Genomic DNA, 16,899 nt, shown 5'->3' with positions numbered 1-16,899 from the left:
ATGAGGAAATCAAAGATTACATATTTATTGATGAATAATAAGTCATTGAGTAGAAGATACAAATGGAGCAATCTGACTACATAAAGATTAAAAATTCCCATATGGGAAACTACAAATGGAAAACCAAAAGTCAAATGATTTGGGAGGTAGAGGGATGTATGGAACTCATTTCACAAAAGGCTAAACACCAAAACTCTAATAATCAACAAAAACATGGAAAAACATGTAATTCATAAAAAAGGAAACACAAAATGCTCTTAAACACATAAAGATGCTCAACCTCATTTGTAATTTTTAAAAAGTAAAATAAAAACAACACAGATACCATTTTACACCTATTGGAAAGAAACATTTTTTTTTTAAGTGATAATGAACTGAAGTAAAAGTGGAAAAACAAGTACTCTCCTGATTACTGGTGAGACTGTGTTACCAATATGGAAGGCAACAGGGCAACATCTATCAAAATTGCAAATGTATATACCTTTTGACTCAGCAATTCTACCTCTAGGATTTAACTCAGTTATATTTGCAAACCTGCAAAATAAAAAGGTATTCATTCGTATTCACTGCAGCATTGTAATAGCTACTGCTGCTGCTGCTGCTAAGTCGCTTCAGTCGTGTCCCACTCTGTGCGACCCCATAGACGGAAGCCCACCAGGCTCCCCCGTCCCTGGGATTCTCCAGGCAAGAACACTGGAGTAGGTTGCCATTTCCTTCTCCAATGCATGAAAGTGAAAAGTGAAAGTGAAGTCGCTCAGTAGCGTCCGACTCTTAGCGACCCCATGGACTGCAGCCTACCAGGCTTCACCATCCATAGGATTTTTCCAGGCAAGAGAACTACAGTGGGGTGCCATTGCCTTCTCCCTGTAATAGCTAACGTAACCATAAAACATATTGTTTCGTCCCAATCAGGACCCTTTAAAAAAACGAGGGCACTGTTAATATTTAAACTGGGACAAATGGCATAGATGAGACTGTCCCAAACAAACCAGGAAATGAAGTCCTTCTAATAATAATAGAAAAGGGAAAACACAAAAATTCACCAATAAGGGACTTTCAAAATAATAATGATATATCTAGACAATGGAATACTACATAGCCATAAAAGAGAGCACAGTATATACTGATTTGGAAGGTTCTCCAAGATGTACAGTAAAAAAGATACATAATCATTTTCAATTCATTCCATGAATATGTCAGAGTTCCCAGTACTTGTATTTTATCCAGTAAAAGACAATATTATGTTACAAATGGAGAAACTAAGTCAGGAAGGGATGTACACCAATAGCAACATCAGCAGCCATGAAATTAAAAGATGTTTGCTCCTTGGAAGAAACGCTATGACCAACCTAGACAGCATATTAAAAAGCAGAGACATTACTTTGCCAACAAAGATCCGTCCAGTCAAAGCTATGGTTCTTCCAGTAGCCATGTATGGATGTGAGAGTTGGACTATAAAGAAAGTTGAGTGCCAAATAACTGATGCTTTTTAACTGTCGTGTTGGAGAAGACCCTTGGGAGTCCCCTGGATGCAAGGAGATCAAACCAGTCAATCCTATAGGAAATCAGTCCTGAATATTCATTGGAAGGACTGATGTGGAAGCTGAAACTCCAATCCTTGGTCACCTCATGCAAAGAACCGACTCATTGGAAAAGACCCTGATGCTGGGAAAAATTGAAGCGGGAGGAGAAGGGGACGACAGAGGATGAGATGGTTGGATGGCATCACCGACTGGATGGACATGAATTTGAGTAAGCTCCAGGAGTTGGTGATGGACAGGGAAGACTTGGGTGCTGCAGTCCATGGGGTCGAAAAGAGTCAGACACAACTGAGCGACTGAACTGAACGCAACATTAGCAAAACAAACACTAATGATAAAATAACTTATATGAAATAATCTTTCACTTGGACTGAGATTCTAACTACAGTCTAAGAGTAGAACAAATGTGAGCCTCTAAATCATAACAAATAAACATCCTCCAAACATAAGCATCAAGTTTCTAATTTTGTACCACAGAAGATGCAGCTTTTCTGATTTTAAAAACTCGAAATCCTCCTCCATATACCACAAAACTTTAGCACAACCAGGGACTGACCTAAAAATCTACTATTAGAGATAGCTGAAAGAGTTTTCCTTCACTTGTGAAAAGTCAGATCTAGCTGGCCATGTCACAGTTGGCGAGTACTTCTGCAAAGATTCAACTAGATAGGACCTTTTCCAATCAGAAACAGAAAAAGAACTTGACACTGCTAAACTCTAACCACCTAGGATGACAAACTTGTATCTTCTTAAATGCTGTAGGCTTCTCAAGTCACCGGTCATCCTCATGCAAAAGCAGCTATGCTATAACGGAAGAATCAGTCCAAAAGTCAAACAACTCTATGCAGAGTCCAAAGTCTCTATGAAAAGAACCTCCCCTTCTACCCATAGACTTTTTTCACTGCCCAACCAGTTCCCACTATCTGAGAGAACTGGGGGAAAAGAGAGTGAGGAACTTATTACTGATTATAATTAAAGCTAATTCAAAAGAGCAGGGGCTAGGAAATAAAAAGAAGCAAATACCTTCTGGGTAATGCTTAGAAATGCCCTGATACATGTCATCTGTTTCTTGACAGCTCAAAAAGCTTCAGAGAAATAACATTCCTGTGAAATAAGGATACGATTAGCCTACTACATTTGGAAAAATCAATGCTGGCTCAAGTTTACACCAAGTATTAAGTCCCAGAACTTTCTTAAAGAATCAATAGGCAACACTGTAAAGCAATTATCCTCCAATTAAAAATAATAATAAAAAAAGAAGTAATGGGCAAATCCATTAATAAGGCAGCCAGGGTATGCTGGAGTCCCTGAATTAGAGTCCTACCTACAGGAGAAGGGATAGGGCAGTTAAGGAATGACTACAGCAGAGAAAAACAAACCAAAACAAAAGAAAGGTCACTCTACTTGGTTTTAAACTAAATAACATTCCAACCTTAACCAAGCCAAAGGAGAACTGCCTTTCCACAGAACATACCAGTGTATGGTTTTGATATTTCTTTTCCCAAGTTATCCTTGTTGCTCATTTTAATCCAAAAACAAAAAGGAAAGCTAGTGACATTCTGTGATACAGTAAGCCTCTAGCCAACTCTTAGTATTGTATCATACTGTCCCCACACAAATCTTCCTTCAGGAAAGAGGTCATTTCCTGGGATAATTCAATGGTTAATTTTGGTAAGGGCTGCATGGTGGAGAGGGCCTTGAGGTCAGAGACTGGAACCTATTAGGGGGGTTATCTGAGTCAAAGAAAATCTTAATTTCTGAGTCCTAGTTTCCTCATCTTCAAAATGGGACTAGTAACAGCTATTCTTTAGGTCTCTGGTAAGAAGGAGGGAGACTATATAAAGCGGTTGACACACCATAAGTTATTATTTCCATGAGCTTCTACTAAACGCTGTGAAGATACAGGCGAATGCTCTTCTTGTTGCAAATGATAAAATTTCTGAATGTGCTTAGTTTTCAAAATCCTTTTTGTACATCTTTTCTAACCGTGAGGAATACAGAGGCAAGCAATTAAAAAATAAGATAAAATTTCAGGAGCACCTAACGATTTATAAAATGTTTAAGGGCTCAGAATTAAGGACACCTAAGTCTTAAACGGCCACTAAGTAGTAGAAATAAAACGAAAACCCAGGCACCCTAGCAACCTAGGGTGATCTTTCCTCCACCCACAGATCTCACTTAAGTGCTGCAGGCTGTTTCCAGCCGGGGTAATTTCCGGCCGTCTGACTCCTCACTCACCAACACCACGTGCTGGAGACTCGGCGTTCCGCCTCGATGCTGTACTACGAGGGAGGGTACTGAGGGCTGGTTCTGGCCTTCGAATGTCGAAGGTCACCTAAGAGGCCTCTTGAACATGGCTCACTCTTATCCGAGTGAAAAGGGGTACCGCTCTCCTCTCTCTCCGAGGCTTCCATCGTTCTGACCGCCACCGCGTCCTTGGCCCTCGCCACTGCCCCAACTTCAGCTTTCCCGCCCTCAGCACCTTCATGTACCGCTAGCCGCAGCGGGCCAGAGCGCAGAGGAATCGGTCCGCTTTTATGGATGGCCCACCGCCTTGCTTTCATTGGATAGCCTCATCTTATCTCCGCCCCCAAGTTTTTTGTTTTTTTTTTAAACTTTCTCAATGATTGGACCTGGGCGTTGTCCATCCCAACTCTCAAACACCGCCCCCTTCTCACCAGCTGCTAGACCCCCCCGCTCCCCACCCCCAGCCTCTGCTCCATCGCGTGCGCGTCTCCGCGATGCCCTGTCTAGGGGGAATTGGGTACACCTGGCAGTGTCCCGAGCCCTGTAGAGACCGGCCCCTCCTCCTGCACCAACCCCACCCACCGGGCCTCTCCTCTCCACTGCACCCCATCACTGAGCTCTCCCCACCTGGTCCGCGATTCTTCCGGCCCTCCCTCCAACCACCTCTCAGACGCCCTGGGCGCTCGGGCCGAGCAGGCGGCGAGCTGGGGGGATGCGCTCCTTCAAGGCTCTACAGAATTCGCTGAGCAGGGCTGGCAGTCACTGCCGGCGGGGAGGCTGGGGTCACCTGAGCCAGAACCCTCTCCTTACGTGGGGCGTCCGGCACCACCTCAGTGAGGCCGCGGCGCAAGGCAAGGAGACGCCGCACAGCCACCAGACGCAGCATCAGGATCAGTAAGACTCGCGGGACAGGGGCAAGGGACAGGCTCGCTCCCACTCCCACTGCGGTTCCCGCTAGCTTCCGAGTCCTATTCCCTCAGGAACGCATCCCATCTTCCTTCTCCTCTCCTAGCTTACTGTCCTGCGATGCCTTTTCCTTTAGATTTGGGGCTTTGGGTACGCCACGCTCGGGCGGTAAAGTGCCGTCCGCCCGGGATGGCTTTTGGGCAGGTCGGTGCTCGGGATGGTGCCTATCCAAGGTGCGTACTTAATTGGGAATGCTGGTGGGCGCGGAGTGTTGCTTGGTGCACGTCTCTGAGTGCAGGGCAGTGTGAGCACTGCCCATCCTCACCCTCCTTTTCTCCCTGATCCTCGTGTGTATTTTCGAGGATGCGTGGGTGTGGAACAGCCTGCCTTGTGTCCTGGTGTACTTGGATCTGTGTGTGACCTGTGTTTCGGCATGTAATGTGTGATGTTCGAGTGTTATCTGTACGCAGATAGGTGCGTATGTCATCTGCGTATGTGTTGTGTTCGTAATCAGGACTCCCTAATCTAGAATAAGGGTGGTTCTCCTATTGGTTTTTGAAGGAGGAAAATCTATAATGGAGGGGAAGATCATAAGACGCAGATCTCCCAAACCAGAACCAGTCAAGAGCCATTAAACGTGCTGCGCAGGCGGCTCCCTGATTTAAGGTGTTTTCTTCCTTTGGTGTCAATCAGCCTTAGAGGCTGAACCTCTCTCCCCCACCACCCAGGAACCCTTAGTGGGTGAGCCTCTTGTCTTCCACACGCAGAAACAGACTGAGCAGGAAATTTTGTCGTCCCCAGAAGCCAACACAGACACTATGCAGGTAGCCCCTGCTCTTTTATAGCAAGAATAAGAAATGAACCAACTCCCCTGTCATTGACATCTATTGAGGACAATCAGAAAGATATGCACACTATAATTAAAATAACCAGACAGACCACTCTGTCTTCTACCTCACCACCACCGGATTTCCTGTCTCCAGGCCAGAATACTGGAGTGGGTAGCCATTCCCTTCTCCATGGGGTCTTCCCAACCCAAAGATCGAACTCAGGTCTCCCACATTGCAGGCAGATTCTTTACTGTCTGATCCACCCAGGAAGCCCCCTGTCCTGGCCAGGTAACATTCAATAAGCTTTATCTATTTATCCTTGATGGCTCAGTTGTAAAGAACCCACCTGCCAATGCAGGAGACTCTGGTTCTGTCCCTGGGTGGGGAAGATGCCCTGGAGAAGGAAATGCAACCCACTGTTGCCTGGGAGATTCCATGGACAGAGGAGCCTAGCGGACTACAGTCCATGGAGTCGCAAAAGAGTTGGACAAGAGTTAGCAACTAAACAATTTATTATTGGTAAGAATTGTTACTATGCTATACATCAGCCTCTTTTCAAGGAGACACAGAATGTTTAAACTTTAAAGAATAAACCTTCTGTCTCCCAGTCAACTTTCCATCCAAACTTTTCCCAAATAATCACCTTGAGAGAAATAATGGTGGGATAGAGAAAAGGTTTAATCTCCCTCACCCTCACATCTTCTGTGGGATGGGGAGCAAGAGACATCCCTGGTTCCTGTACACACACACCTCCTTCCTTATCCTGTGGCTCAGGTAATAGAAGTGTGTGTGTGTGTGTGTGTGTGTGTGTGTGTGTTTTAACTGGAGTATTTGATTTACAGTTGGAAGTGTTCTCAGGAAACTTGATCCTCCTACCTCTTGCTGCCTGTGCTCCCAGAGACTTCTTGGTTAAAGGCCTTGGACTGATACTCCTTTGGGCAGAAGGAGTTGAGGGCATGGAGGGGGATGGGCTCTGGGAATGTGGCACCATCCATGAGGGGAAAGTGTTCTTGGTGGAGGAGGGTAGCAAAGAGAAAAAGCCCTTTAATTCAGGTTATTGTTTTGTTTTTTTAACATTTAGCTTTATTTCTAATTATTAAAGAAAAACAAGGTAAATAGAGTATCAAGGAAAAAATTAAGGTCCCAATATTAGAGGCAACCATATATCTGTATTCAATATAAATCCATGATTTATATCCACATATATACTATATGCTATATATGGATATATAAAAATTTAACAAAAGTAGGATAATATTACTATTCTTTGATCGCCTATCTTTTCCATTTATAAACAGCTTTTAATATGATTTAATGTGTGCATGCATGATATTGTCCTTTTAATGGCTGCTGTTTTGTCATTGTAAGATTCCATTATATTGAGATATCCTAATTTATTTAACCAATCTTCAGTTCGGTTACTACATATTCTTATGCAGTTGTTCAACTGTGTCTTAAATTCTTAGGAAATTTTTCTCCGCAGAGACATCTGTCATTGATATCTTGTACAACCTTCTAGAGATATTTTATGCAAATATCAACAATTACATGTTGATATCTGTGGTAGGGGAACTAAGATCCCAATGCTGCCTGGCCCAGCCCTGCCTCCAAAAAAAACCAAGAAGACACGACAGTAGAGCAGGGAAGACTGTTTTCTGTCAATAAGGTGGTATGTTGTGTCATACCAGCAGCATAAGCAAAACTAGGAGTTTGGGGAAGCCTTTACAGAGTTAATAACATTTGATATGGACTTTGTAGGATGAGCAGGACTGTACAGGTGAAGGAGGAAAAGGTCTTTCCATGCAGAAGTTTCAGTATACACAACAAAGGCCAGGAAGCCTGACAGTGCCTTAGCCCATTTGGGGAGCCACCTATTTATTACCTGTACCGTACTATAGTACCATAGTATAAACAGTGTTCTTCAGCTTGCTTCTCTTATTTACTTCTTTTGTTTACTCCTGGCATAACTGGAGTGTGAGGGCATGGTAGAAAGTAGGAAAGGAATGTTGGCAGATTTTAAAGAGCCTTTAATGCCATACCAAGAAATAGAACTTATTTTGTAGGTACTAGGGAACTATCAAAGGTCTGATTAGAGAAATGATATTTGAGTTTTAGAAAGATAACTGTCACATTGTGAACAATGGATTGCAAGTCAAGAGAATGTGTAATCGACAAACAAGGAGCCACTGAGCATCTACTTTGTGAAAGATAGTTTTTCATGGAATGTCGTTGAAATTAAACCTCACATTACCCATGTGAAGCAGATATTAAACCCTTATTTTAGAGATGAGGAAGCAGGTTCAGCTGTATTAAATAACTTGACTTACTATCCATATTAAGATCACACAGCTATTATGGGGCAAACTCTGTACTTTCTACTACCCCATTCCAACAGAGGGGGAAAGAAGAAAAGCACATGGATTTGATAAATTCATCCAGGTTTGGTTATGGATGTAGGGTATGGGGATTGTCCAAATGATTCCATGTTTCCAGCTTGGCTTGTGGGTAAGTGGTAACACTATTAATCCAAATGGGAACAACAAGAGGAGGAGCAGATGGAGGGAGGCAGGCAAGATGACCTCAGACTTGGACATGCTGAGTTTGCAGTGCTATGGTACCCCTAGAAATGCAGTTATTTAAGAGGCAACTAGAAACAAATGTCTGAAGTTTAGGAACAAAAGAAAGCTGGAGAACAGGACAGATGTGAAGGTTAGAATTATAGGGATAGATCAGAAGGTTCGGGGAGGACGTGTAGACCAAGGACACCTCCCTACTGATCAGCCTTGTTCTAACAGGAGGAGCAGGGAGCAGTTCTCAGGTTCCTGTCCTTCTCCCCTGTCTCTGCCTCCAAACAGTGACTCTTCAGAGAGTGGCATGCTGTCCCGTCTGGGTGACCTGCTCTTCTACACTATTGCTGAGGGACAGGAACGAATACCTATCCACAAGTTCACTACTGTAAGTTCCTCTCCACCTGCTCGGGATACTCATCCCTTAGGATCTCTGGAAACTGGGAAAAGGAAGGTAGGACAGGTACAAGGCAGCTAACGGGCGGCTTCATTATGAGGATGAAAAACAGCTGATGGTAGCAGATAGCCTAGGCTGTCCCAGAAGGGGTAATTCAACCCTCTGACTCTGCCTATCTTCCTGGTTTGGCACATACATCCAAGGGGGTCAGAAACCAGCTGCCTTGATGAAAAAGGGCAAGGAAACCCATGTTAGCCTTCAAAATTGTTATACTGCATCCTTTCTTAGTCTGCAAACCCATTTGTTCCACCTGTTGTAGTAGTTGGGGTTGAGTTCATTGTGATCCACTGGGGGAAATGATTAGGATTGGATTATTGTCCTTGTAGTTGACCTTACCAGGCTTCTTTCCCCGGAAGGCGCTGAAGGCCACCGGACTGCAGACGTCAGATCCCCGGCTCCGGGACTGCATGAGCCAGATGCGCCGCATGGTTCGACAGTCCAACAGTGGTGGCCTCTTGGACCGAGATCTTTTCCGAAAGTGAGGGCCCCGGGAAACAAGGGCACCCCCTCTCAAAACTGTTCTGGGGACACAGACTTGAACAGCCAGGAGGGATCCTAGGGATTCAAGTCAACCCCTCACTTAATTTTATTATTTACTGGTTACACAAGCAACACGTGAATATGCCTATACTTATTATAAAAATTCAAACAACAGAGAAATACATGTTCTCTTTTCCCTCTCTCCCCAATCCCAGTCCCTTTTTCCAGAAGTGAACAGATTAGTAAGTATCTTCTAGGTAATGTCCATATACATATGTAAACATTTAAGATTTAAAATATAAAACCTACTATACAGATTATTCAGGTTTTTTTTCCTCCTAGATAGTGTCTTGGAATATCTTTCCATATCATTACAACCCTTCATTTTAGAGGCATAGAAACAAGACCCAGAAAAATCCAGCGATAGACCCAAGGTTACATACACAGCTGTTGGTCCCAAACCCAACAACCACTCACACTTTTTATTCCCAACCCCCATGCCTCCACATGAGTCACAGCTGTGTCTCTCCAACCCTCTAACCCAACTGTGTCCGGGATCCAGGTGTGTGAGCAGCAACATTGTGCTACTGACTCAGGCCTTCCGAAAGAAGTTTGTTATTCCTGATTTTGAGGAGTTCACGAGCCACGTGGACCGCATCTTTGAGGATGCCAAAGAGCTCACTGGAGGCAAGGTGAGGGCCAGGGGATGGAGGGGCAAGGGCTCTGGGCCAGGTATACCTTGCTTCTCGGAGATTTCCTGGCGCTGGAAATCCAATTGACGAGAGATGAAAAGCAGAACCTCTAAAGTGGGGGACAAGAGCTTTATGTATTTTTACCTGTGATTTCTAGAGCAAGTGAGGGAATCTGATGTTTTTATGGAGACAACTGACATAAGGATTCAATAGAACTTTGAAAGAGACTATAGGGTTATTGAGCCTAAGGAGAGAAAGGAAAGCTAACCCAGTATTCTCTTTGTATTAATACCTTCTATGCACTTTACTGCTATCTCTATAGGAGTGTGTCTGCAGAAGGGTAAGGCCTAGGACTTAAGGCTTCAGTGTCTCTAGGAACACCAGGCAGGAGGGAACCCTGTTGTCCTGCACAAGTCAGAATTTTAGCTTTTATCTAAAAGATTCTCCTGATCCTGAACCTCAGCTCTGTTCCCCCTCTCCATGTCCATTTCTCCATTCTGTCTCTGTTTTCTCTACCCACTCCTATGCAGGTGGCAGCCTACATCCCTCAGCTGGCCAAGTCAAATCCAGACCTGTGGGGTGTCTCGCTGTGCACTGTGGATGGTCAACGGTGAGATGCTGGGTGAGGAAGGGAAGACAGGGCACAGGTGCAGAGCATAGTCCAACCCCTTTCACGGCCCCCGTTTGCCTCCAGACACTCCGTGGGCCACACAAAGATCCCCTTCTGCCTGCAGTCCTGCGTGAAGCCCCTCACGTATGCCATCTCCATAAGCACCCTAGGCACAGACTACGTGCACAAGTTCGTGGGCAAGGAGCCCAGCGGCCTGCGCTACAACACGCTCTCCCTCAATGAGGAAGGTGAGCACTCCCTGGGCCCGGACCAGACTCACAGATGTCCCTTTCTTATCCCACCCCTCTCCCAAGGGTATGTGTTTCTTTGCCCTTTTTTTTTTATCTTTGACTGCACTAGGTCCTCATTGCTGTACAGACTTTCCCTAGCTGTGGCGAGTGGGGCTACTCTCTAGCTGCGGAGCACTGTCTTCTCACTGCAGTGGCTTCCCTTGTTGTGGAGCACGGGCTCTTGGGCACTCAGTCTTCAGTAGCAGCAGCACTCAGGCTCAGTAATTGCAGTGCACAGGCTTAGTTACCTTGTGACATGTGGAATCTTCCTGGACCAGAGATCAAAGCCGTGTCCCCTGCATAGGCAGGGGGGATTCTTTACCACTGGACCACCAGGGAAGTCCTCTGCCCTTCCTGATCAGCTCTGTCACTCCATCCTCCCCAGCAAAGAAACCTTTCCCATCTACCCTGCAGAGTGGGCAGGCTGTGAAGGTTTTACTAAGTGGCTGATAAGACTCTGGGTGGTTTGTATTTCCCCAGGAATCCCCCATAACCCCATGGTCAATGCTGGTGCTATTGTCGTGAGCTCCCTGATCAAGGTCAGTGCTACCTAGGCTTCTGGAAGGTACTGCTTTCTATTCACCTTGTTCTTCTATCCTTCATATCTGCCTGTCTCTCCAGGGAGATTGGTGGGGCCTTGATTCCTTTGAGGGTGCCTAGGAGGCAGTGAAGACACAGAAGGGACTCATAAATTATGCTGAGGACATTAGTAAGAGGAACTGTATCCCTGCCCCCACCCATGAGTCTGGAGCCCAGAGCTTCCTGGCCCAGAGAGAAGACAGCAGGTCCTGACCCCAGCCTAGAACCAAGGGCCAAATGCCAGACACAAGGGGAGGACAGCTCTTTTAGGTACTGATTGGCCACTTCTGGGTGAGGGACACATGGAAAGAAGGGTGAATGGCCAGACCGGGGCAGCTATTCACGTCACCCGGAGCTGTGAGTTGGCCTTGAGCAAGGAAGTCAGGCCAGCCTGTCAGCTGTAGGTCTCCCAGGGCTTGAGCAAGAACCTGAGAGCAGTGTGGGCAGCAACAATCCAGAGCCAATCACAGGCCCTCCTGAGGAAGGTGGTGTTAGGAACCCTCCCCCTAGGGACTCAGGTGTCAGAGTTCCTGCAGTGTTGACACTATAGTTGACACAGAGAGGAAGCAATTGAAGGTTTGGGAGGGACCAGGCTCTCCCCTTGCTCTAGGATCACTCTGTCTACAACCCTGTATCTGGGACCTGCCTCATCCCATTCCCATCTAAACAGGCCCTACTGACGTGACCCTCAGCTAAAATCTTTAACTTTACTTCAATTATCAATATAGTTTATATAGTTGAGCATTACAGTGTATACAACACAAACCCTCCTCCCATTCCCATCACTCACTCCAGTCTTGAGATGGCTGTGGGCGTCAGGAATAGCACAGAGTAAGGCTCCAGCAGGGGAATAAGCAATGAGGATGGGGAGCAGGAATAGGGGCGGGGCTTGGGGACAGGACTGGAACCAGAACACGGAAGTGGGAGTGGGGGATGAGGATTGGCATTGAGGATGGAGATGGGAGTGAAACCCAGGGATGGGTGAGGCTCACAGATAGGGTGAAATTATCTGTACTCATTACTTGATCATAAACTCTAAATGGTTTTTAAGATCACTACATAGGCATGGATACAAAAAGTCTCAGTTAAAAAAAAAAAAAAGTCACTGTAAAACGCAACACATGCCCAGTAGCAAAACCAATCTAACAGTCTGTCTCCACTAGGTCCTTCTGGCCCTCCCTGTCAGCCTCCTAGGCTTAGAATACTGACAGCTCTTTTTGTTGCCTTGCAGATGGACTGTAACAAAGCAGAAAAGTTTGATTTTGTAAGTTCCCTCGCTGCTCAGCCCCTGGCTGCTTTTCTCTATGGCAAAGTGTCCATTCCAGCTGCCCCGGTGCCTGGCTTTAACCCCACTTTGATGGTGCACCAGCCCATACTAGAAGCCTTATTTTCAGAAGTGTGGGGATCTGGTGTCAGGGAGGAAGACCTTCAGAAGTCCCTGCTGGGATAAGGACTGAGGAGTGCAGAGGGTTAGGAGTGCAGAAGCCTGTGTGTGTTCACTAGGGGTCTTCACGCATGGGGTGCCTCCCATGCTTCCTTTTCTCTTCCAGGTCTTGCAATATCTGAACAAAATGGCTGGGAATGAATACATGGGTTTCAGCAATGCCACGTAAGGCCCTGTTCACAGGACTAGCTAAATGTGTGTGTGGGGGGCGGTGTTTTGAGGGTGTGTACACACATTGAATCAAGGAGGAGGATAGAATGTTAGGAGGAAGGAATCCCAGGGGAACTTTGACCTCCCAGCTTCCTCCCTGCCCCATCCTCCACATTTGTTTGCTTTGTAAAAGAATTTGTTCCATTTCTGTTTAGTACTTAACGTGAAAAACAGCGTGAGAGTCTGCACCTGGGCCCTTTCTTGCCAAGCTTCGCAAAGCCAAAAATGTCATTTTCCTAGGCTAGATGACCACACCATTGGGGTTTGGTTGTTTTTCACACTACCATAAAGCTGGGCCCAGTGCTGGCTGAGGTTCAGACATTTCCTCCAGTATCACTGGGAGAATTTATAAAAGGGCTGATTTACTTTGACATGTGCGATCTAGTTTTCTGTCTGAGGGAAGGTATTTTTCCCCCTTCTCCTCACACCCATCTTTCCAATGTCAACTACTAAATTGGGTGTCTCCTTCAGATTCCAGTCAGAGAAGGAAACAGGGGATCGGAATTATGCCATCGGTTATTATCTAAAGGAAAAGAAGGTAACCGGGAGAGGCGGTAGAGAAAGTCCCTGGGATTCTGCGGCTGGTGTAAGGGCAGAGGGGGTTGGGGACTTCTGGCAGTGCGACAGGGACTGCTGATGGCTCTCTCCTCTTCTTCCTTGCAGTGCTTTCCTAAAGGGGTGGACATGATGGCTGCCCTTGATCTCTACTTCCAGGTAAGCAAACGCCGCCATTCAGGGTCAAGGGTATAACAGACTGCCTTCCTTCCTGTGACCCACAAGATGGTCACCAGGGGTCCCGGGGTCCTTCAGAAACACCAGGGCAATTTGTTGAAGAGTCAAGGTGTCAAGAACATTGCTTTACACCTCAGAGCACAGCATTCAGGTCCACTTCGCACCCTCACCTCTGCCTCGTCTCTACAGCTGTGCTCTGTGGAGGTGACCTGTGAATCGGGCAGTGTCATGGCAGCCACCCTGGCCAATGGTGGGATCTGCCCCATCACTGGAGAGAGCGTGCTGAGCGCGGAAGCCGTGCGCAACACCCTCAGCCTCATGCACTCCTGCGGCATGTATGACTTCTCGGGCCAGTTTGCCTTCCATGTGAGTGCGTCTGGCCCTGCCATCCATTCGTCACGAGCCCAGAGCCAAGAAGAGAGGACACTGACTCTCTGAAGGTGGAGAGGTGGACGTGTGTTCCTGCCTCTCACTCACTAACCTCCAGCCGGGCAATTTAGACCAAGAATCCTTAGGGGAGTTTGCCAAACACAGCAAGCCCCTCAAACACATAAACGCAGGAGGGTACAATTTCAGAACCACTCTGCTGCCGCCCTTCACACGGCTGGAGACTCTTCAGGTCTCATACAGGCGGTCACTTCCAAAGAGAGGCTTTTCTGACCACCCACTTCCCCATTGAGCACCTCCCTCCCTCCCTCCCACTTCATCCTCAATCACAGCACCCTGCTCTTTTTCTAGTGTGTTATCCTAAGTTGATTATTTTTGTCTTTGTCTACCTGTTTATTGTCTACCTCCTACCACCTGAATGTAAATTAACTGACAGACTTTGTCCTAGCTCTAGGACAGCGTCAGGCACAGAGTAGATAGGTTCCTTACTGAAGCCACAAATTTAAAAGAGGGTAGGGGCGGACAGGAATAAGAAAAGCTAATTTACAAGCCAACAGTTTGAGATGGGCGTGGCCTTGCCCATGCAGTCATTTGGGGTTGGCTAACTTGTTAACCCAGAGTTGGGGCATCTCTGGCTCATCCTCAGTTCCAACTTTGTCCCCAAGGTGGGCCTGCCGGCCAAATCAGCTGTGTCAGGAGCCATCCTCCTGGTGGTACCCAACATCATGGGGATGATGTGTCTATCACCTCCACTGGACAAGCTGGGGAACAGCTATAGAGGGGTCAACTTCTGCCAAGTAAGTTACTTTGCATATAGTACTTCGTATTTTTGAATGAGAAAATAAATGAGCTCCTACTAAGTGCAGGGAGGAAGTAAACAATCTCTTTGCCTTACAATTCTAGAAGTTGGTGTCTCTCTTCAATTTCCACAACTATGATAACCTGAGGCACTGTGCTAGGAAATTAGACCCACGGCGTGAAGGGGGAGAAGTCCGGGTAAGGAGAACCCTTGGGGCGAGGGGACTCATAAGACTATTTCAGAAAAGAACATTACATAACACTTCAGTAAAACCCTAGGCTAAGTTAACCCCTAAGGCTAACCCATGAGGGAGGGGGATAGGGAAGAGCTGGGCATGGGTGGGTTCAAAGTCACAGTTCATCTCAGGCGGGTCTGATTTGTTTTCCAGAACAAGACTGTGGTGAACCTCTTATTTGCTGCCTCTAGTGGAGATGTCTCAGCTCTTCGAAGGTACTTCTACTCTGACCAAATACACACAATAAAATACTCCTAGTCAGAGATCTCATTAGCCGTCAACATAGCCAAATAGTTAAGTGCTTCAGCCTTACAGTCAGACTGAATGGTCAGAGACTGTATTTAAATGAGTTTTTTTCTTTAAAGTACAGTGACTGCCATGTGATAAGAACTTAATTAATGGTAGCCACTGTTGTGATTAATCTGGGTGTTAAAAGCAGAGTCCTAGGAGGTCGGTAAGACCTTGCCTCAAATGGACTACCAACATCAATGAATCTGTACTGGGCACCTACTACAGGTAGGCAGTGATGTTCCTGGAACCATCACACTCCCCCCGACACAGGAGTTGACAGCCTCATCAGATAGAGAACACCGACTGTACAGAGTCCGCAGATCTCGTCATAAGCTCTGTCTTGCTTTTTCTGGAACTCATCCAGTCTGACCCCACTTCAGAAAGGCTACCAGTGACTTTAGGCTGATCTGGGCAACTCCAGCTACTTTCTACTCCCCTTTAGGTTTGCCTTGTCAGCCATGGACATGGAACAGAAAGACTATGACTCCCGCACCGCCCTGCACGTTGCTGCCGCTGAAGGTATCTGAAGGTTAAAAATAAAGAGGGGAGGCAGATCCCAAGACCTTTCTTTTCTACCAAGAGTGCCCCCCATTATGTGTGCCCTCAAGGTTACAGAGGAAACAACTAGTTTTTGTCTGGATGGCCTTCAGTGCTCAGGCTATTAACTGGGTGCTGCAGGGAGCAAAACTGGGAAGAAGCCTTCCCCCACCCCTTTTAGTTCAGACTCCAGCTGCCAAGTGTCTGTACTCATGTTAACACCACAAGCCTTAGAATCTGTACCCTCTCATTTTCCTTGTGCCCATGTTCCTAGGACACATTGAAGTTGTTAAATTCCTGATTGAGGCCTGCAAAGTGAATCCTTTTGTCAAGGACAGGTGAGTAGGATTAAGCTAAAGTGGGGGGGCGGGGACTGAAAATAGGCAGCAACCTCTCTACTTCTGCGCTCCAGCCACCAGGTAGGTGTATAACCAGGGCACTCTTGATGTCTTCTTTGCCTGCTCATGGTCTCTGTTCCTCCTCTCAGGTGGGGCAACATCCCCCTGGATGATGCTGTGCAGTTCAACCACCTGGAGGTGGTGAAACTGCTCCAAGACTACCAGGACTCATACACACCATCTGAGACTTGGGCTGAAGCTGCAGCTGAGGCCCTGTCCAAAGAGAACTTAGAGAGCATGGTGTGAGCATGGGGCATGCATGGTCCCTGCCCAAGAAAAAGCACAAGCTGGCCACACACTTAACATATAACCACCAAACATGCTACGGAGGGCTGCACTGCTTCAGTGGGGACCAGGACTAAGGCCAGTGCTTTCTGTGAAAGAGTCAAAATACCCCCATTCCCTTGGCAGAAAGAGTATAGAGAAGTGCCTTTGTGGACACCTGCAGTAGAGCTATCTGCAAAGATTGTGGGCTTCTTAAAAGTACAGACTAATGGCTTAGCCCACTCCAGATCATCCCAGGTCTTCAGGCAGGTCCCCTCTTCTCTCCGAAGAAGCCATTCTGAGAGACAGTCTGGCGGAGGGGCTCTAGCCACATCACACGTGTATATATACACAGAAGAGGGAGCTATGTACCAGGCTTTAGTAGTCTGGAGACTTCCCCCTT

General features: G+C 46.6%; 1 protein-coding gene across 2 annotated transcripts; it reads left to right on the top strand.

The window, feature by feature from the left end:
• The first annotated feature begins 4,258 nt into the window (after positions 1 to 4,258).
• On the top strand, positions 4,259 to 16,478 carry GLS2 (glutaminase 2). Of its 2 annotated transcripts, none has more exons than XM_005903439.2 (18): positions 4,259 to 4,682; positions 8,380 to 8,479; positions 8,905 to 9,026; positions 9,591 to 9,720; positions 10,251 to 10,330; positions 10,415 to 10,578; positions 11,101 to 11,159; positions 12,431 to 12,463; positions 12,750 to 12,808; positions 13,325 to 13,391; positions 13,517 to 13,567; positions 13,775 to 13,951; positions 14,638 to 14,769; positions 14,876 to 14,968; positions 15,160 to 15,221; positions 15,740 to 15,816; positions 16,109 to 16,172; positions 16,322 to 16,478. In XM_005903439.2, exons 1-18 carry the CDS (start codon positions 4,501 to 4,503, stop codon positions 16,476 to 16,478), a joined length of 1,809 nt encoding a protein of 602 aa, XP_005903501.1. In that variant the 5' UTR covers positions 4,259 to 4,500. The 2 variants fall into 2 exon arrangements, with proteins under 2 accessions (XP_005903501.1, XP_070226517.1); XM_070370416.1 differs by lacking the exon at positions 4,259 to 4,682 and adding an exon at positions 4,689 to 4,927.
• Positions 16,479 to 16,899: the final 421 nt, after the last annotated feature.

This window comes from Bos mutus, chromosome 5 (assembly GCF_027580195.1).
Source record: "Bos mutus isolate GX-2022 chromosome 5, NWIPB_WYAK_1.1, whole genome shotgun sequence".
NCBI lineage: Eukaryota > Metazoa > Chordata > Mammalia > Artiodactyla > Bovidae > Bos > Bos mutus.
The sequence above is the reverse complement of the archived record's forward strand: the minus strand, read 5'-3'. Positions and strand labels throughout refer to the sequence as shown.